The sequence below is a fragment of the Mastigoproctus giganteus genome, chromosome 2 (assembly GCF_048544385.1).
Source record: "Mastigoproctus giganteus isolate SK-2022 chromosome 2, ASM4854438v1, whole genome shotgun sequence".
NCBI lineage: Eukaryota > Metazoa > Arthropoda > Arachnida > Uropygi > Thelyphonidae > Mastigoproctus > Mastigoproctus giganteus.
The window spans coordinates 134,344,944-134,367,585 of NC_143576.1; the positions used below are offsets into that span (position 1 = coordinate 134,344,944).

At 34.8% G+C, this 22,642-nt stretch overlaps 1 protein-coding gene across 2 annotated transcripts in view; it reads right to left on the reverse strand.

Annotated features, from left to right (window-relative positions):
* Positions 1-6,859: 6,859 nt before the first annotated feature.
* LOC150089579 (E3 ubiquitin-protein ligase TRIM45-like) overlaps positions 6,860-22,642 on the reverse strand; it is a 236,900-nt gene continuing 221,117 nt past the window's right edge. The window contains exon 7 of one of the 2 annotated variants that reach the window (XM_090368677.1): positions 6,860-7,209. In XM_090368677.1, the coding sequence (XP_090224803.1) occupies positions 7,079-7,209 (131 nt within the window). In that variant the 3' untranslated portion in view covers positions 6,860-7,078. The remainder of the gene's footprint in view (positions 7,210-22,642) is intronic. The other variant, XM_090368678.1, reaches the window with a different exon arrangement.

A 22,642-nucleotide genomic window follows, 5' to 3' on the forward strand; every position in this document is an offset into this window, starting at 1 on the left:
GCTTAATATTAATATAGTTCTAATAACTATGTGCATAAATGGAAACCTTCCCTGCAGTATTTTTATTTATTATATTTACTATTAATTTTTTAAATTGATTATTGATGTTTTATTTATTATTATTCAATTTTTTAATTTATTAATATTCAATTTTTTATTTATTATTATTAATTTTTTTTAATTTATTAATATTCAATTTTTTGTTTATTATTCTAATTTTTAATTTATTAATATTCGATTTTTTTATTTATTAATATTCAATTTTTTTTGTTGTTATTCAATTTTAATTTCAGAGAAAAATAGTAGGTGTGAAGGAATCTGTATTTATCACTTTTTTGTGGCAGGTAAAATCAGAAAATATCGATGTTATGGTATGTTATTTTGGTTTTTACGTGAAAAACTAAGGCCATATTGCTCGGGGGATATGTGGTTGTCATTCCCTGACCTTTCCGCATCCTCCATATTTGGTGGTCATGCACTCAAACCCCGATCTAATCAAGAAGCGTGTGCTACACACTGCTGCTGCTCCTGCCCCACTGATAATAAAAGATTATGCACTCTTATTTACTGTTAAGTGCTGCGTAATATTTAAGAAATAAAGGATATTCTAAGTAATTTAATAATTATGTTTTTGTTCATTTTATGTACATACTTTGGTAGTTTTTGATTGGAACATTTGGCATACTTCAACTTTATTGAGTTGTTACAACAACTTATAAGCATATCTCTCTTAAATATTATTTTTGTAACAATTTAAAAATAAATATTTATTTCTGTTTTTCCCTCCCTCAGATAACAATAAATGGCAATGACATCCTGTCCACAAAAAATTTCATTAGTGACTGTAAATGGTTGACCATTTTCTCTGCTTGAAGACTCGGGAATTCTGAAAATTACTGTATCCAATTGTTATGGAACTTGGTATTAAACTTCAGATAAATTGCCAAATAATTAATTGATGAGATAATTAGATGAGCCAATCATTCACATAAAGAACTTACAGCTGTTTTAAAGGGCAGATTAATTTCTTTGAAAATAGATACTGCAACTCGATTTGAGAGGTCAATTTTGGGAATAAATGTACAATTTTTTGATTGTGACAAGATTGTTCTAAAAACACTTGCAATGTGAGAATTGAATGATTGGGCTACAAGCAGTAATTTAAGCAAAATGGTTTCTAGTTTCTTGGAAGAATTCGAAATTAAATTCGAACAAGTGTATTCTTTAACAACGGAAAAAAGGCTAATATGATAAGATCATTCAAATTACTTGATCAGGAACAATCTGGAAAACTCAATATGGAAGATAATGATACTGAAGATATCGAAGAATCTGCGACTATAGGCACTCCTCGACTTACATACTTAATCGTCTTTTTTTTTTTTTTCATGTATGTAAGTCTGTCTTGTACATAAGTCCAACTTCGGTCATGTAAATACAAAATACCGAGATTATATCCCCAACAAATTTCATCATGTACAGCATTTTATGATTTGTAACTGAGTTAAATGAGGCTGAAAAAACACAATGAATATTAATTTATAGTACAGTATTTATTCAAAACTAATTTAAACTAAATGCAATACGTAATTTAATTTAATCTACAATCAAATCACTTTACGATGGACTCTCCAAAATAAAATGCCGTTCACTATACAATATGTAGCAAGCGCTGGTCATTGTGATCACGTTTGCAAACTGAATTTTAATTCTATTAAATGGCTATTCTAATAAGCGAAAATAGGAGGAATATTATCCACAGGCTATAAAAGTAAAGATATAAAGCACAGATTTACACTTTACTTCCTCCAATTAACAAAATTAAATGATGTGTGAAAATTGGAAGAATATTTCCCACAGGTTTGCAAAATAAAAATAAATTTGTGCTTACATACATACATAGCTTAATTAATAGTGTAACTATGTATAAATATAGTGCAAGCGCATCAGAAATACATAGCTATATCTGAATAAATCAGAATATTAGTAAAACAGCATCGTTTTGAGTTATATCTCATATTGTGAATACCTTCACAACGAGTTGCCATGATATTGCGCTACTTCAAATAAGTAATGCTTCACTTAAGGAGAAGACTAATGTTACTTATTCTCAGATGGATACCACCACCCAGACAGCACTGTTTCAGGGCTATTTGGCCCTTCTTCAGTGGGTGGGTATGCAATGATGGCAAAACAGTTATGAAGTATAACTCCACAATATGAGAGATGCCTGATGGTGTATCATGTATTTAGACTCTAAAGCATTTAGGGCATAAGCCTCAAGCTATCTAGACTGTGTATAAATATAGTGCAAGCGCATCAGAAATAGCCCTGAAACAGTGCCATCTGGGTGGTTGTATCCATCTGAGAATAAGTAACATTAGTCTTCTCCTTAGGTGAAGCATTACTTATTCGAAGTAGTGCAATATCATGTGAAGGTATTCACAATATGAGATATAACTCAAAACTGCCGTTTTACTAATATTCTGATTTATTCAGATATTTTTCTAAAACACATTTCTGGAGGTCACTACCATAAAACAATTAACAGTTTCCAGTTTATTGGACTGTTCTATTAGCGCAATGTAATTATAAATGGGTAGTAAACTCGATCTTATTGCATTTGCGATAATACCGATAACTGGAATTGTGGGGGTTTTTACGTTACGATATTATGGTGAAATGAGTTTCCCCTTCACTGAAATCTTCAATCATATAAAAAACATAAATAAATTTCCAAAATCTTCTCTTCATTCCTATTTTTTGAGCTTCTTAAAATTGTTACTCCATATCTTACTTGTGCATATTGTGTCAGTTGCAATTTGTACGTACTGTGTTCTTTGTTATCAATTGCTTATTTTCTTACTGTTTTAAATTTTACAACCAAAAAAAAAAAAAAAAAGTCAGTGAACAGAAATATCAATTAGTTACACTATTAAGACTCTAAAGCGTTTAGGGCATAAGCCTCAAGCTATGGGAGAATCTAGACTATGTATAAATATAGTGCAAGCGCATCAGAAATACATTGCATGTAGATCATTTCCATGATCTACATGCTCAGGGTATTATGGTATCTGTTCATTGTGCTGCACATTCTCTGCAGTTGGCTGTTAAAGATGTTCTGAAACGTGATGAACTGAAACTTCCCTGCTAAAGCAAGAGGTGGTGAAAAAGCTGCGAGCCCCTTCTATCCTTATGCACATTAAAAGAAAACAGTGTAGGAAACCAATACTAGACTGCAAAACCAAATGGAATTCCACTGTTAATATGTTACATCTTGTGGAGCTAAAACAATTTTGCATCGATTTATCTGTGTCCATAAAGGAATTGCATTTGTCAGCCAGTGTGTGGCAAAAGATTGAAAATATTGTAGAAGTAGTAGTAGTAGTAGTAGTGGCACTTGATGCAAGAAAGCAAGTGTAGGAGCTTATGCAGCATCAGCCAAAAAAAAAAAAAAAAAAATCACACCATTCCCTCCAAATGCCTGTCCAGTTCCTCCTTAAATTTATTTAATCTATCAACTTCCACAACGACAGATGGAAGTTTGTTCCAGCAATTAACCACCCGCTGGCTAAAGGCAAATTTCCGCACATCTATTCTACATCTATCCTTTCTTAATTTGAACTTATGTCCCCGTAGGTTCGTATTCTGAACAAGTGGGAGGATCCCATCAGAATTCAGCGTGCTCAACCCATTCAAGGCCTTATAGACCTCAATCAGATCACCGCGCAGGTGCCTAGTCTCCAGCCACTGCAATTTGCAGAACTTAAGCCTCTCTTGGTAAGAGGATCCCTTCATTCCCCTCACCAATCGTGTTGCTCTTCTCTGTACACACTCAAGCAAATCTACATCCTTCCTAAAATGAGGCCTCCAGACCTGTACGCAGTACTCAAGGCGTGGCCTGACCATTGCCTTATACAGAGGGACAATCACCTCCTTTTCCCTGCTAGCAAAATTCCTATATATCATTGACAAAACCCCATGACCTGCCCTAGCAGCCTGTCTACATTGCTCAGAAAACTTCATATCTGACTGCACAATTACTCCCAGGTCTTTTTCATTTTCTACCACCTTAAGTGTAGTACCACACAGTTGGTACGTTTCTCTGGGGTTACTTCTACCCATATGCAGTACTTTGCATTTGTCAAGGTTAAACTTCAGTTGCCACTTCTTAGCCCATCTGCCCAAATTATCTAGATCCTGTTGCAGTAGCACACTGCCATTACTGTCATTAACAACCCTGCCAACCTTCGTGTCATCTGCAAACTTCGACATTAAGCCTGATATACCTTCATCAATATCATTGATAAATATACAAAACAACAGTGGACCCAACACCGAACCCTGTGGGACTCCACTAATAACATTAGTCCATGAAGAGCAGCACCCATTGATTACCACCCTCTGTCTTCTCCCACTTAACCATCCTTTTATCCATTGTAGCAACTTACCCTTAATACCATTCTGCTCCAATTTGTACAGTAGTCTTCCATGCTTTGGAACCCATTAGGGTAAATCCTGAAACGAAAGGTTCAGATGAAATTACTTATATTACTATAACAGGTGAAACCATGGATGATATCTAAAAGCTGCTATTTGAAAAAGAAATGAAAAAGAGACAGAGAGTGGAAACTAAGAAATTTGACTTAATGGCTCATGTGAACAATTTTGATGATATCAAAAGAGTACCAACAAAAACAAGTGCCTTAGGATACTGGAAAGCAAAAGAGTTTAGTCACCCAGAACTTTATCAGCTAACCAAAGTAATCTTCACAGTTCCTGCAACACAAGCAAGTGTAGAAAGATGCTTTTCGACATTAAAGATCATTTTGACTGATGAGGAGTTATTTAGGCTCAAGGTTAATGGAGGACATTTTATTTTTAAAATTAAATAATTAATTTCAAGTTACCTATGTAATCTGTGTTAGTAAAATTATTTTGATACATTAATTCCTTATGTCCATTATCTGAGTAACTAATAATATTTCGCTTGTAATTCATGTTTGTTTCTTCTGTTCTTAAAGTTTTGTTGTCATTATTTTCTGTGATTTTTTATATTATTTCAAAATATCTGCCTTACTTAGTATTATTAAATTATATTAAAAATTTTGCTTGAATAATTATTTTCTTTCCAAATTAAATGTTCTCTTGTATACATTTATGAGTACTGAATATAAGAAGAGATTAATATTCAGAGTTAATGTTTTGGTACTTTCTGCTCCTTTTTCAATCAGATTTCAAATGATTAACATGTGATTTTATTACTTGTCAAATATATTATTAATATAATTTACTTTTAGTTAAACTAAGATTTTATAGTAATATTTTATAATGTGATATTATTACTATCATTAATGAACTAAGAAATTATACAAATTATTTCAGACGATATACTTGATTGAACCAAACCAAACTACTGGTCAAAATCGCCTTTTGAACCAGACCGCGAAACAAACCACTTCAGAAATTTTTGAACCGAACCGGTCCAAAACTTTAGGTGGTTTGCAGCTCTGTCTTAAATTGCTAAAAGTTACGGGTATTTAAAAATATATTTCATATATAATTAAAAGCACCATTCCAGTAAATAGTAATGGTATCATAAGTAAGACTTTTTGCAAACATGCAAAATATCAAAGTATACCGTGGCTTTTCATTATTTATAGGCACATTAACATATGTGTAATGTGCCTATTTTCTTCACCGTATTCATCCGTCACCGTCATTGTTCCATACATAACAACTTCACTCCTGGTAAATTCATTTTCATGCAATTATAAATTTGGTCCTTTTAAATAGATTTGTGAGCCTTTTCATAAAATAGGAACGATAGAAATCCAGCAATAATTATTATTACTTCCCTCCTCATATAATAACTCCCAATGGACAGATTTTCATGAAATTTTATTTGAGCATTTTTAGAAAGATTTGTAATCATACAATATTTCAAGAAAATTGGACCAACGGAAATTCGACAATTATTATTTCTTTATTATTCGACAATTATTATGTCATTAAATTTTCCATTTAGATCTTTCAGAAAGATTTGTTGAGTCTTCACAAATTTTGTTAAAATTAGACTGATGGAAATAAAGCACTTATTATTATTATTTTATTTATTTATTTATTTTCATACATGTCACACAGGCTATCCATATACTGTATGCTGCACCTAAGATCCTGGATATGTTTTTTGCCGTACATACACCAGTTAGAAGAATGAATGGACAATGTGATGGAAGAACGTAAACAATATGTTCTCATTTCACACACATCATTTTTTGCTTTTAATTTTTTTGATATAAATCATGAATTATTACTATTTGCTAACATGTCCAAAATGTAATGCATTGCATATTTTAACTAACTTGTTTTTTGTCTCTCTTGGGAGACAATGATCACATTCATATTATATTTGAAAGTGTAGTATATCAAGGTTGCACTGTGCTTTAAGTGATACTGACAGGAAATATGCTGTCATTTAAGACATTTATTAGCATTAAAACTAAACTAGAATAAAGGCATGGAATGAAACAATTACAATGAAAAAAAAAATTTATATCCCACTCATTCCCACAGAAAACTAACTTTTCTAGATCCCCATATTTCAGGAAATTACACTGGACAAAAAAAAATTTTTTTTTTCTTTTTCTTTTTCACATATTTCTTTAACAACTTATTTTTCTTAAAATATCAATTTTTTGTAAATTCTTTAGATAATAATATTAAAAAAAAACTTCTATTAAAAACCATATTAACAAAAAACTTCTATTAAAAACCATATTAACAAAAAAACTACAACAACTGGCATAAAGAAAGGAATACACAAGATCTAATATCAGGCAAAAATCTTTTGCTCAGTCTGTAGTCTAGAAGTTATGCACCATTCAATACTTGGAAAACTTCACATTCATCCAGTATAATTTTCATAGAGATTTCTATACCAACAAATTCCTGTGATTACAAAATTTCCAAAATGTACCCTCACCCTGTCTGATATTAATTACTAATATTAGTAATATTTTGGCACACATAAGATAGAAAGCTCATCTTTCCTTTTTTGTTACTCTTTAAAATTTCTTCATACGGTATACTGATATGTAGCCTTATAAGGACGAGAGCATTCTGATTTCTTGGTCAGTTTTCCACAGCAACTCCAATGGCGATTTCCAGGATGGTCTGGATGTCCATGTCCACATCCTTTATAGCCACCTAAGATAACAGAAGAGATTTATTTCAGCTTATGAATTTATGCAGAATAATCTTCTGTTCATTTGCACAATTGAGTCTTTTAAAACAGATAAAAAAGTCATTTTAATTTTTAATTCTCTCATAATTTGCATTCAGCTGATTAGCAAAGATTTTATTGAAAGCAATTACACTGTCACTTTTAATAAAAGCTTAATTATGCAGAATGGCTGGGAAATGTTCTTCCAATTATCTGAATATGCTGGTTTTCTTAACCTTATATAAGATAACCAATATATATATATATTAGTTGTTATATTATAAACATTCTAGAAGCCAAAATGTGAATTATTTTATATAAGTAGACCGATGTTTTTCAGACTTTGGTCAGTGAACTCCAGGGGCAGCCTGCAAATTAAAAAGTGAAAGATGCACAGAAACAATTTTGTTAATTTGGTGTGTGTGTGTTCACAGATCAGTAAGATCTGAGAACCACTGGTCTACTATACTACAATAAATTAAAACTGCCTTCTAAGGAGAGGAATTATAGCATACATGGGATCTACACTGAGTGACACTAGGAGACCATTAGAATGAATTTGTAATAGCAAATATTGTAATAATAACATTTTATTTGAAAATAAAATGATAATCACAAAAAAAAATGATAATCATTTCTGTTAAAGCAAAAACAATAATATCAATGTTCTGTAGCAGGGGTGACCAACAAGTTGATCGCGATCTACCAGTTGATCGTGGCTTTAATTCCAATCAATCACGAAGAATTTTAAATATATATATAAAATAGATTAGTCAAAATCTATATATTATGCACCCTGCATACACTTATTACAAATTCGTTGAACCAAATGACTACTCTTGTCGCCGCTAGGCTTGTCTAGTGAAAATTCACGCAATTAAGTTGTGGAGAGCATAGTGTATACGCTGAATTCTTATTTAGCTTACTTAATATTAATAACTGTGTAGTACTTATACATTAATTTAATACCCTTTGATTTAAAATGAATACTATGAAAAAGAGTGAAACGTATCATTTTCATCAAGAGTGGGAACTAGAATACTTTTTTGTAATGATAAAAGAAAAATGTTGTTGTTGTTGTTTAATTTGTAATGCTTCCATGTCTGTACCCAAAAAAGGAAATTTAGAAAGGCACTTCACCACACTCCTGGTAAACACCAATCGGATTTTCTGCCTAATAGTGACCTTAGAAAAAATTAATTAAAAGTATTTAAATCCAGATTATTCATACAACAAAATTTCTTCGTGACACATAATTTACAATCTAAAGCAGTAACTGTAGCATTATTTAAAGTGAGTCATTTCTTGCAAAAAAAAATGCAAACCATTTTCTGATGGTCAGTTCATCAAAGATGCATTTTTAGAAATAACAAATTATCTTTTTGAAAATTTTAAGAACAAAAATGAAATTAAAAGTGCTCTTCAAGATCTGCAATTATCTTAAAATACTGTGATGCGACGCATCGAAAAAATAGGTAAAAATGCGAGCGAACAAAGCATGTTAATATTGCTAATTGTGCGTCATTTTCTTTACAACTGGATGAATCTACAGATGTCAGTGATACAGTTCAACTGCTGGTTTTTGTTCGTACAGTTTTCAATGATTCTGCCACAAGAGAAAAACTGCTGGGTATGGTTTCGTTAAAAGAAAGAACTAGAGGTCTTGATATATTTAACACATTCAAAAATATTATTGAAAAAATTAAATTACCACTATTTAAGCTCGTATCAATAACAACAGATGGAGCTAAAGCAATGAAAGGGCATCTTAACAGATTCATCGCATTGTGCCAAAAGGATGATGAATTCTCAGATGTTTTGAGTTACCACTGTATCATCCAGCAACAAGTGTTAGCCAGCAAAGGATTAAATACTAAAATGTTATGGACATAGCTTTCAAAATCGTGAATTCCATCAGACGACAATCTCTTCAAAGGAGACTTTTCAAAATGCAACTCGATGAAAATGAATCAGATCTGACATTACACACAGATGTGAGGTGGCTGAGTCGGAGTAAGTTTCTACAGAGATTTAGAAATTTGCTGAATGAAATTAAAAATTTGTTGATCAAAGGGTAGATGATTATCAGCAGCTACAGGATATGGAGCGGTTGTGTGATCTGGCTTTTTTGCCATATTTTACCAGTAAATTAAGTAATCTGAATTTGGAATTACAAGGAAAAAATAAAAATGTGGATGACATGATTAGTAGTATTTCTGCATATAAATATCAATTTTTGGCACTGGCTAAGGATCCCAAATAAAAAAAATTCGATTATTTTGCAAATATGCAAGATCATTTGCAAAAATATCCTGTGTTTGAATTTAATAGTGAGAAATATGTTTCTGAAATTTAGAAAGTTGTGGATGATTTTGAAACCAGATTCAGTGATTTTAAAAGAAATGAAGACATCGCTCAGTATATTTCTTATCCATTTAATGTCAACTTAGTTACGAAACAAATTGCAGAAAAAAATTGCTGAGATTTTTCACATGGAGAAAATATTACTTGAAAATGAAATTATTACATTGCTAAATGATATCTTCCTAAAAACCAGATCATCAGAAAAAAACTTTTGGAAATATGTTTACCGAGAAAAGTTCCCAAATGAAAAAAAAAATGCAGTGAACTTTTAATTTCATGTTTTGGTTCCACATATCTATGTGAATCGGCCTTTTCGTATTTGAAACAAAAAAAGACCAACAATCGCTCTACGCTTATGGACTTGCTACAGAAGAGTCTTTACTGTTAGCCTTATCACAGTATATCTCCAATTTTGAAAGCTTGGCAGATGACATTAAGACACAAACTTCACATAAATTAAAAATTTAAATATGTATGAATTTAAAATAAGAATTCTGAATCGTATTTAATTTTAAAATTTATAAACAACATTTTTCAATACGTTGATTAACCTTTTTAACCATGTGCAATGAAATTCTTGAGAAGGTAGATCGCGGCTCATTTCGAAGAAAAAAAAGTCGATCACATCACAAATTAAGTTGGCCACCCCTGTTCTATAGTTTATTTTCATCATAAAGTATATCAATTATGTAACTGATATATTTCTTCCAATTTTCTTCTGTAACTTGTTCAATTCTTTCACTTTCACTGGTTAATTTCTCGACATTTTAAAGAAAAGATGTTTTTTCCAGCTACACAATTTTTATTAAACTGCAGGTCATCTCAATTAGGCTAAGCTGACAATACTGAGAGAGTCACAGAATAAAGATTTCCTTGTCTCACAATAATATTTCTCTTAATCATTTCTGACTTCCTGCTCCTACTCAAAAAAATAAAGCCCATATCATAAAGTTATTTTACTGATATTCTTGGAAATTTCTGCTTTTCCATAATTTTCAATTGTATTTCTTTATACCTGAAGCAACTATAAACTCTTCTGCAAATAGTTGATAATGTGAAGTTATTACATACATGTTTTATTACAAGATTTATAAATGGATCTGGCTGTTCTCATCCCAGTGTACAAGGCCCTCAGCTTTCAGTTTAATAAAGCTAAAATGAAGAGTCATTTCAGCTTGAGTGATTCCAATGAAATGGAGAAACAACGATGCACCATCAATCTGTAAAAATGGTTCAAAATAAAGTGGGTATCTGTTGACCAGTCAATCTGACTTTGGTGGCAGGAAATAACATGGATGGCGATAATGATTAAGATAGGATGATTATAATATTTCTGGATAATAATGCAACTGCACTTGTAATATTGAGTGATTACTGTCATACTTCCAAGTGGAAGCATGATGCAGCCAAACAGAAATGACAATAAGCTTCTTGAAATGGCCCAAACACAAGAATATGCCTGGGGAGATCAGTAAAGAAGCACTTATATGAAGAGAGACGGAATATGTGGGCTACAAAAACTAGCAATTATGTAGGTAAGAGGGGATTTGAGCAGTGGCATGTTTATATCAGTTGGAGGCCCTGAGGTCCTCTGCAATTTTCAGGCATCCCTTACTGCTACAAAAATGTACATATTTAAAATTTAAGTAATAAACGAGAATTGACACACACACACACAACTTTTTCCTGGAAGAATGCAACAAAATGCTCTGGAACTTCATTTAAGTACCGGGTGCTGGTACAAAAGAAATACATTCTAATAAAGTACTGAGATGATTATTATATCAAATGTTAATATACTATTCTCAAAAAAAAAAAAAAAAAAAAAAAAAAAAAAATGCACATTCCCTGTACGCACGAAAGATGTTTTATGTGAAAACATCTTTGAGGAAAATGTGAAACAGAAATGATGTAAATTAGCATTAGCATTAGTAGGGGCATACATATGATACAAGAGCATATGATACATTTTGGAATTCAAAAGTACATCACCAAGGGTGTCAAGACTAATACTCAAGATTTCTAAGAGGTACAAGCTAAAGATTATAATGATTTATGCACCAACATCGAGCCATGGTGATGAAGAGGTTGAAGAAATGTACACCGAAATTGAGAGTCTTCTAGATGAGCAGAAAATCCACTACACTATTATTATGGGGGACTTCAATGCTAAGGTTGGAAAAAGGCAAAACAGTGCAGAAAGGGGAACTATAGGAAATTTTGGAATTGGTGAAAGAAATAAAAGAGGTGAAAGACTTGTGGAATTTGCAGAATCTCAAGGAATGTCAGTAATGAACACTTTTTTCAAGAAAAGGGTGAACAGAAAGTGGACATGGAAGAGTCCAAATGGATTAACAACTAATGAAATCAACTTCATCCTCACTAACAGAAGATATATTGTGAATGATGTTACCGTCCTGAATAAGGTAAACGTTGGAAGTGATCACAGAATGGTAAGATGTACACTTGATATAGATGTAGGAAAGGAAAGGAAAAAACTGACTAGAGTAAATAATACAAAGGTCTTTGAAATAACAGAGGAGGAGAAAAAGCAGTATGTACTGGAACTTAAGAACAAGTTTGAGCTTTTGCAGAATGCTCAGGACCAAGATATCGATGAGGAATATTACAACTTTCTGAAAGTGATAAAGCCCAAGAAACCTATAGGGAAACAGAAATCCAAAGAAGAAAAAATTAGTCAAGAAACACTTGTCATGATGAACCAAAGACGACAAATGAAGAGCAAGAAAAACACTGACAGGGAGAAAATTGAGTATACTGAGTTATGCAAAGCCATTAGAAAGAGACTCAGAGAGGACATAAGAAGATTTAACACAAGAAAAGTAGAACACACATTAAGGGAAAACAAAGGATTTAAATCAGCAGCCATGAGCAGTAATACAGGAAGACAAATGATACTGAAACTGAAGAATAGCGATGGTGTACTTATAAACAGCAGAGAAGGCATAATTCAAATAGCAGAAGACTACTACAGAGAATTATACAAGGAGCGAGGGAATGATACCAGCAGTGGGGAAGATGGATTGCAAAGTAGCAACACATACGACATACCCGATATTCTTCCCGATGAGGTAGAACATGCATTGAAGAAAATGAAGAATCGGAAAGCCCCGGGGGAAGATTAAGTTACTGTAGAGTTGTTAAAATTGGGAGGAAGAGACATAACACAAAAACTGGCAAGGCTCTTCACAAAGTGCATTAGAAAAGGTGTGATGCCTAAGCAGTGGAACAATGCAATCATAGTTTTGCTGCATAAGAAAGGAGATAAATCAGAAATTGGAAATTATAGACCAATTAGCTTGTTATCCCATATCTACAAGTTGTTCACAAGGGTCATTACTAACAGATTAGAAAGAATACTTGATGAGAATCAACCGAAAGAGCAAGCTGGCTTTAGGACAGGATTCTCAACTATGGATCATCTTCACGTAATATCACAGCTAATGGAGAAAGCAAATGAATATAAAACACCATTATGCCTGGCATTTGTGGATTATGAAAAGGCATTTGACTCCATACAGCATAAGGCAATGTTTCGGGCACTGGAAAGACAAGGCATAGATACTTCATATATTATGATTTTGAAGAAAATATATGAGAGTGCTACATCCTTTATTAGACTAGACAAAGACAGTAGGAAATTTAAAATCGAGAAAGGAGTTCGACAAGGAGACACAATATCTCCGAAGCTGTTTACTGCTGCCCTTGAGGAAGCTTTCAGAAGATTAGACTGGTCGCAGAAAGGAGTCAATGTGAACGGAGAGTACCTAAACCATTTACGATTTGCAGATGACATTGTGGTCATAAGCCACGATCCCAAAGAATTAGAGGAAAATCTTAATCAGTTATGCACAGTTAGTAAGGATTTTGGACTAAAGATGAATATGGCTAAAACAAAAGTAATGATGAACAAGTATGCCACAGAAAGGGAAGTAATGATTGAAGGAGCAGTAATTGAAAAGGTGGAGTCATATACTTATCTGGGACAAGTTATTAGCTGTAATAATGATAAATGGCTGGAAGTAAAGAGAAGAATAAATTTTGGATGGATAGCATTCAGGAAATATAGTCACATACTGAAGAGCAATATCCCAGTTAGTCTGAAACGTAAAATAATGAATCAATGTATACTCCCCACCATGACTTATGGAAGTGAAACTTGGGCACTCACCAAAAGAATGGAAGAGAAGCTAAGAACTACACAGCGAAGAATGGAACGAATTATATTTGGAATCAGACTGTTAGATAAGAAGAGAAACACATGGATTAGGCAGCAAACTCAAGTAAAGGACATTCTTATCAAAACTAAAGAACTAAAATGGTCTTGGGCAGGACACATAGCTCGAAGACATGATGACAGATGGACTAAGAAAATAACAGAATGGTACCCAAGAGGAGCTAGAAGAAAACCTGGAAGACAAAGGTGGAGATGGATAGATGAAATTCATGAGTTTTTGAGTAGTAAATGGATGGCCAGTGCTCAAAACAGAAGGAACTGGAAAGTTGCTGGAGAGGCCTTCATCCTGCAGTGGATTGAAAATGGCTGATGATGATGATACAAGAAAGCAAGCTTATGCAGCATCAGCCAAAAAAAAAAAAAAAAACTCCCATTTCACCCCTCTGTTCATTCGAAATACCTCAGCTGAACCTTAAATTTATTTAGGCTATCAACTTCCACAACAAGGGATGGATGTCTGTTCCACCAAACCACCCACTGGCTAAAGGCAAATTTCCGCACGTCTATCCTAAATCTGTCTTTCCTCAATTTCAATTTATGCCCTCTCAGGTGATTATTCTGAGCGAGAGGAAGAATCCCATCAGCATTGAGCATGCTCAAACCATTCAAGGCTTTATACACTCTATCAGATCACCTCGCCGGTGCCTGGTCTCCAGACACTGTATTTGCAAAACTTAAGCCTTTCTTTGTAAGAGCAACCCTTTGTTCCATTCACTAATCTTGTTGCCCTTCTCTGTACTCGTTCCAGCAGCTCTATATCCTTCTTGAAATGAGGCCTCCAGATCTCCATACAGTACTCAAGGTGTGGCCTGACCATTGCCTTATACAAGGGAATAATCACCTCCTTATCCCTGCTAGAAAAAGTCCTGGATATCATTGACAAGACACCACGAGCTACCCTTGCAGCCCATCTGCACTGCTCAGAGAACTTCATATCTGCCTGCACAATTACTCCCAGGTCCTTTTCATTCTCTACTACTGTCAGTGTAGTACCACAGAGTTGATACGTTACTCTGGGGGTTACTGTTTCCCATATGTAGTACTTTAATCTGTCAATGTTAAACTTCATTTGCCACCTCTCAGCCCATCTGCTCAACCTTTCCAGATCCTGTTGCAGCAGCATAGCGTCAGTAGTGTCCTTAACAACCTGCCAACCTTTGTATCATCTGCAAACTTGGACATTAAGCTTGATATATCATCATCAATATCATTTATAAATACAGAAAACAACAATGGACCCAACACTGAACCCTGAGGAACTCCACTAATAACATTAGTCCATGATGACCAGTGTCCATTGATTACCACTCTCTGTCTTCTCTCCCTCAACCATCCTTTTATCCATAGCAGCAATTTGCCTCCAATGCCACACTGCTCCAATTTGTCCAGTCTTCCATGTGCAACAGTATCAAAAGCCTTTCTAAGATCCAAATGTATAATATCAATGTCATTCCCTGCATCCAGTTCTTTTGTGACTGCATCATAGTATCCAATCAAATTGGTCAGGCAAGACAAAAAACCATGCTGTGTCCGAGCTATAACTGAAGTCTTGTCTAGATGATCCTGCAGTGCTTCTTTAACCAGTGCCTCCATTAATTTTCCTGGAACAGAAGTTAAACTCACAGGTATATAATTATTTGTGTCAGCCTTTGATCCTCCTTTGTGAATTGGGGTCACATTTGCACACATCTCCAGTCTATGGGTACCTCCCCTGAGTCCAAAGAAGCTCTCATAATTATGGCTAGGGGTTTGCATACTTCCTTTGCTGCCTCCTTTAATATAACTGGATAGATCCCATCCACCCCGGGTGCCTCTTTTATGTTTATTCTCAACTTCTCCACTTTCCTCTCAGTTATTACAAAATCATCTAGCTCACTGCCAGAGTTTACTTCACCTCTGGCATTCCCCTTCCTGAATAACTCCTCATGTGTGATTGTAGATGCAAAATACTCATTTAGTTTGTTAGCCACCTGAGCGAGATCCTCAACTGTTGAACCATCAATATCCAGTGGACTAATCTGATTCATCCCTTTCCTTCTAGAGTTTACATAGGTAAAGAACTCATTTCTGTTTTTCTTTGCATCCTTTGCCAAGGATTTCTCATAATCTGCCTTTGCCTGCCTAATCTCCTTTGTGACTTGGTTACAGACCAGCTTATATCTATCATATACTTCCATGTCACCCATTAATTTATATGTATTTCATGCTTTTTCTTCTCTGCCATATGTCTCATTAGTTCATCTGACATCCATTTAGGCCTACACCTTGAACGATATTTCTTAGTTGTAAAGCCTAGTAACTTCCAAGATAAGTTCTTTGAATGCTTCCTATTTTGAATTTGCTGTTAGTAACATCATCAGTTGGTCCCACTGTATAGAATTTAAATACTGTTTTAGACCATCGTAGTTGCCTTTACGAAAACAAAAACCCTTCCCTTTTCCCCTGATGGTAGTTACCTCTTCTTCTTAAATGAAGCTAATGCAGTCACCAACGCTGATTCAGTAAAGTAGCAGGCATGACCGAATCAACATTAGTGACTCATTTAGGAAGTGACATTTTGTCGTTTCTGTCTGATATTTTCACTGCCAATTGGTTTTGCTTCACTCCGAAAATGTAGTATGTGCTGCCAAAGATGTTTTCACAGTCCATTAGCACTTACTGAATAAAAAAAGTAACTCGGATTAGCATATAACATATGCATATGAGCCACACAAGTTAGTTGTTCTCAGAGCCAGTGATGGTGTTACCCAGATGTCATGATATTTGCTTGTGGATTCATACAACTGCTGACAGCCTACACCATCCAAAGTTGATCACTGGTGAAATCACCAAATGGAAGCATGACAGTACCAATACTTTCCAGCAAAATCATAGTGAGACCACATAATCTCACTCCATGTGACCAGATAGTACTCACTAGGGCATCAGAATATCATATACAAAACATGATTTAAAATAGCATAGTTTATACTGCTGATAACAAGGGATTATTATAGTGTTATTATTTTCATATCTTTTAGTTTTGTATGTTGTTTTACGTTTCAACTAAAATCAAAGGGCTCAAAGTAGCAGAATGCTTTGATTCAGAGGAAGAACTGCCAATGCCAGTTATCCTACAAATCAGGATTATAGCATTACTTGCCCCCCTTTTTGCAAAGCTAACATTAGCAGGGCATAATAAGGAACATTGTATGGAATTCCTCTGTAAGCAATTGTTGCTAAGAACATGAAGACATTAAGTACAAATTCAGCATTCTGATGGGCTTATATGAATGCTTGAAGAATAGGGTTGATGCCCTCAGAGCAATCAAAGAGAGAAACCCATCAAGGGCTCAGCTATCCAGTCCAGTGCTAGGGTCCCATGCTTCAACATCAGACAACACAACATCCTCCACAGCAGAGATCCTTGGGCCCAAAGGAAATAGCTAATGACTTGATAATCAGTGTAACAGAAAATATATTGTGCAAAAAAAGGACAGGTAGAATAGGAACATGTCGACCAGGGACTGAATTTGATGTTGTAGAGCAGCTATCGTCTATTAAGGGAACAAAGGCAATACCGTTGTACACATTGTATTTATTAATATTAAGAGCCGGATATCTTAATTAAGAAGTACAGAACAATGTTGAGAAAAAGTTGTGAGTTAGGATTGAAATTGAAAGTGTCTGCAATTCTGCCCAGAAATGATATGAGAGAGTACATGATGACAGCCTTGTCAATTAATTTAGCTCTGGAGTGACTATGAAAGACTCATGCAGTAGAATTTTTCTCAATGTTCTGTGCTTGTTAATGGACGAAGCTGTTTTTAAGGGATGAAATACTTAGACTGCATGGAAGAAAATTTGCTGATACTATTGAGTGCTACGTGAGTTAGAAAATTGATAGCTAGGGTAGATACACAAAAAGTAACAAATTAAAAGCAGCCACAGGAAGATGTGCAAGTGATTCTTGCACTGCTTCTATTGGAACATGCAGCAGCCTAGAAAACAAGGTGTATAGGAAGGACAAAGATGATAGGAGGGAGAGGGGGTTATGCTCTTAGTTAAGAAGCACATAAAACCCAAGGCAGTACACCACAGTTGAGATAGGTAACCAGGGCAATGTTAAGTTAGTTTAGTGTGACAAGTGTGAACTGGGAAAACAAAAATGAGAGTAGGAATTTGTAAAAGGGTAATGACTGATGGGTATAACAAACAACTGTACAGACACAACGAGTGACTAAGTAAATCAAAATGTCAAGAGTAGCTCCGTATGGATGAGGTTTTTTACAGCTCCAACTAATAGAGAAGTTTTTCTTAAATTTCTGCTGTTTTATTGAATTAAATTGGCATATTCATTTATTTTCTAGAATTACCTTTATATTCCTAGTTACGATACTTAATTTATTTTGAACTTCGACAGAGATTTTGTAGGTATCACTTAGTATCGGTAAGGGTATCCAATCCACGTGTTGGACAAGATTTTACAGCTCTGGTGAACGCTAATTTTTTAATTATATTTAGCCATTTTATTGACTAAATTGTTATATTAAATTATTTTCTATAAGTAGCTTATAGTCCTAGTCAAGCTCCTTGGTTTATTTTGAATTTAGATAGTGATTTTGAAAATTAATATTTAGTGTCTGTAGATTTACCGACACATTTTGTAACTTGCCACCATTGTTATATGATACAATGTATATGCCAAACTAGATAGCGTAAGGTTTAAGGTAAAACTAGATAGTGAAACACGTAGCACTGTATTAGAAATTTATTAGCTTAATATAGTATAGTATTATCAATTAATCAGTAAAATTTATTAATGTTATTAAATTTCACTGTCAATTAAACTGTACTCAAATGGAATCATGACCCAGACTAGAGCAGCAAATCAACACTCTCAGATTAGCCAGAGTGCTATGGCGCGGGGGAGAACTGAAGGGACCATTCTCCAATGCATCACAGTCTAAAACATGCGTGAAATGTGAAATGTTTGCAAACATGTCTAGAACAGGGCATGATCTAGCCAATATGAATGTCTTTGTGTGCATTAGGTGCAGAGACTGTGAAGAAATTAGGCACCAACTCAGCATTCTGATGGGTGGGTGCCTATGAGAGTTTGAGGTGCAGGGTGGATGCCCTCGAGGAAATTAATAAGAGGGGCCATCACGTTCTCAGCTGCCTAACTCAATGCCAGAGCTTACTCCTGTGCATCAGGCAACATAGCAGCAATCTCCAAGGCAGAATATGTGGGTCTCAAAGGAACTAGTTATTGTTGGTGACTCTATTGTCAGGGAAGCGGCGAATATAGTATGGAAAAAGGAAAGGTAGAACAGGACCAGGGTATGTTTGCTAGGGGCGAAAGTTGATGATGTAGAGCAGATATCTTTTAAGGGCACAAAAGGTGACATTGTTGTATACGTTGGCATTAATGACCTTAAGAGTAAGAGATCTACAGATTTACTTAACAAGTACAGATCAATGTTGAAAAAAAGTCGCAACCTAGGGATGAATTTGAAAGTGTCTGCAATTCTGCCCAGACAAGATAGGAGGGAGTATATGATGAGAGCCTTGCGAATTAATTCGGCCCTGGAGACATTGTGCAAGGCTGATGAGGTATAATTTTTTTCAGCATGGTCTGTGCTTGCTAACAGGAGAGACTGCTTCTGCAGGGATGGGATACACTTAAATAGAAAGGGTGCAAGAATATTTGTTGATATTACTGAGGCAGTGTTAGGTGGGTCTGAAAACTGCTAGCTTGTGGGGGGGGGAGATTTATACACTAATAGATTAACAGTAGCTGCAGGCAGAGATGAAAGTGATCCTTGCACTGCTTCTTTTAGAATGAGCAGCCTGGAAACAGGGTGTTGGGGATTTCAGGGATTGGTGGGAATCATCATGGAACAAGTAAATACATGGGCTGTTAGGATAACTGAGAGTAAGAACAAGTGCATGTATACTTGCATGTACACAAATGCTAGGAGTATAGTGTAAGCTTAAGCTTATTTTAAAAAATATATATATATATTTTTTTTAATATAAATAAATAAATTAAAATTAAGATAATAATAATAAAGTATATGGGCGAAATTAACATGGGAACATTCTGTATAATTAGAAAATTTCAGTGAACAACAATTATACACGCAACGAACAGTTGTAATGGGATAAGGAATAGTCATTAGGAAAATATCTAAGGGCGAGACCATATTTCTCAGAAGTACGGTGAACATTCGACTTACCGAGGGGAGGTCAGGTCTAAATTCGGGGAAATTTAGGTAAAGTTCGGATATATAAGGACTGGTTCAGTGGCAAGTAAGTGGAGTTTTTCGGAGTTAGCAAGTTGGGAAGCAGTGAGTAAGTTAGTAGTTGAGAGAAGTCGCGGTCGGGAGTTGTAGTTAGGTGCAGATATGTAACTAGTAGTTCAAAGAGAGTAGATAAATTTATAGTAAGTGGGCCGTTTAGTATGAATAGGCCACATTAAAGTGAGTTTGGTCGAGGAGAATCTTGGATAATAACAAGGAATCTGATGTGGAAGCTATTAAAGAAAGTGCCGGAAGATCAAGGAGCTGGTCCAAAAACTCGGAGAAATGAAAGTTATTGTAAGTACTGTTTCGTATTATTATTCTTAGTCAAGAAAATAATCCAAAAAAAGGGAGAAAGGCATTCTGAAATCCTAACTATGATAAATTTTAATAGCCTAGGAGGTAGCTGGATAATCAAATTGGATGTCGTAAAGAACTATATATAATTCAATTTAGAATGAGATATAGAACGGAGTTGTTGAAATTGTCTATCCCATTGGGGGAACATCTGTAATATGGAAAAGTTTTCTTGTGATAAATTTTTATGTATTTAAGTCAATTTTAGTTTAAACATACTAAATTTTTCATGTGTATTGTCGATTATCTCACTAAATTTTCTAGCTAAATAAATAAATTGCCTGGAATTTTGTTAATGTAGTCAGAGGCCCCAGGATAACTTGTAATTACCAGATAAAATTAATGTAGGTGAAAAAAATTGTGTATAAATAAGTAACTAATTATTTATATATAATAGTACACGGAAGAAGGAGTGTACGCCTACAATTGACATGCCTATTAAGAAAGGAAGTCATACAATAGTAAATAAATTTGATGAATTTGAAGTGCTGGTCAAGACATTAAAGGCAAATATTGTTGTGATATCAGAGACATGGTGTCACACAGATATAAGCAGTACAGAATTGGAATTTGGGGAGTACAATGTGTACAGGAAGGATAGACAGGGTAGGAAGGGAGGAGGGGTTTTGCTGTTAGTTAAGAAACACACAAAATCTAACAAAGTGCATCCAGTATACATGGAAGGACAGTGACATTGGAAAAGGGAAAATGAGAGTAGGAGTGTGTTATAGGCTTAATGACTCTGATCAGTACATCAAACAATTGAGGAGAGAACAGAGTGGGCCAGTAAATCAGAATGTCTTGTAATGGGGGGATTTTAACTTTCCAGATATTGACTGGAACTTGTGGGTTGGTCACTCGTATGCTAGCAACACTCTTTTGGATTTATTGGAGGATTGTTTTCTACAGCAACATGTTCGAGGGGCAACCAGAGGGGGTAATACTCTTGATCTGATTATCAGCAGTGATGATGATGCAGGCATTAGGAATTTCAGATAAAGGAACCACTAGGTGACAGTGATCACAGTCTACTGATGTGGGATTTACTTAAAGATGTAACTACCATTAAGGTAAAGGGAAGAGTTTTTGTTTTTGTATTTGTAAAGGTGACTACAGTGGTCTCAGAAAGTTTTTGAATTCTATACAGTGGGATTAACTGATGATGTTAAGAACAGAGAATTCTGAATGGGAGGCCTTCAGGGAAGTAATCTTGGAAGCTACTAGGCTTTTTATACCAAGTAAGAAATACTGTTAAAGATTTAGGCCAAAATGGATGCCAGATGAATTAATCAGGCTCGTGGTAGAGAAGAAAAATGTGTGGGATGCATATAAATTAGCAGGTGACACAGAAGCCCATGGTAGATATAAGCTAGTCTGTAATCAAGTCACAAAGGAATTTAGATAAGGGAAGGCTGATTATGAGAAATCCTTGGGAAACAATGCAAAGAAAAACAAAAAAGGCTTCTTTGCTTATGTACACTCTAGAAGGAAGGGGATGAATCAGTTTGGTCAATTCAGTCTGGATGTTGGTGGTTTGACTGTTCATGATGCTGCTGCTCAGAGAGCTGACAAACTGAATGAGTATTTTGCATCTACATTCACACATGAGGAATTCTGTAAGGAAGGGGAGGACAGAAATTTACTAAACTCTAACAGGGAACTAAATGATTTTTAATAACTGAGAGCAAAGCAGGGGAGAAATTGTTGAAGTTAAACATAAAGAAGGCACCTGGGGCAGATGGAATCTATCCAGATTCTTTAAGGCAGCAGCAAATGAAGTAAGCAAATCCTCAGCCATAATTATGAAAGCATCCTTAGATTCATTCTCCAGTCCATGGAGACCTGGAGATGTACATTTGCACATCTCCAGGTCCCCATGGACTGGAGATGTGCAAATGTATCCCCAATTTACAAAGGTGGGGGGGTTTAAAAGTGTGACACAAATAATTATAGACCTGTTAGTTTAACTTCTATTCCAAAGAAAATAATGGAGTCACTACTTAAAGAAGTGATGCAGGATCACCTAGACAAGACTGCAGTAATAGTTCAGACAGCATGGATTTGTTAAGGGGAAGTATTATCTGACCAATTTGATTGGATACTATAATGTGGTCACAAAAGAACTGGATATGGCATTAAGGGCAAGTTGCTGCA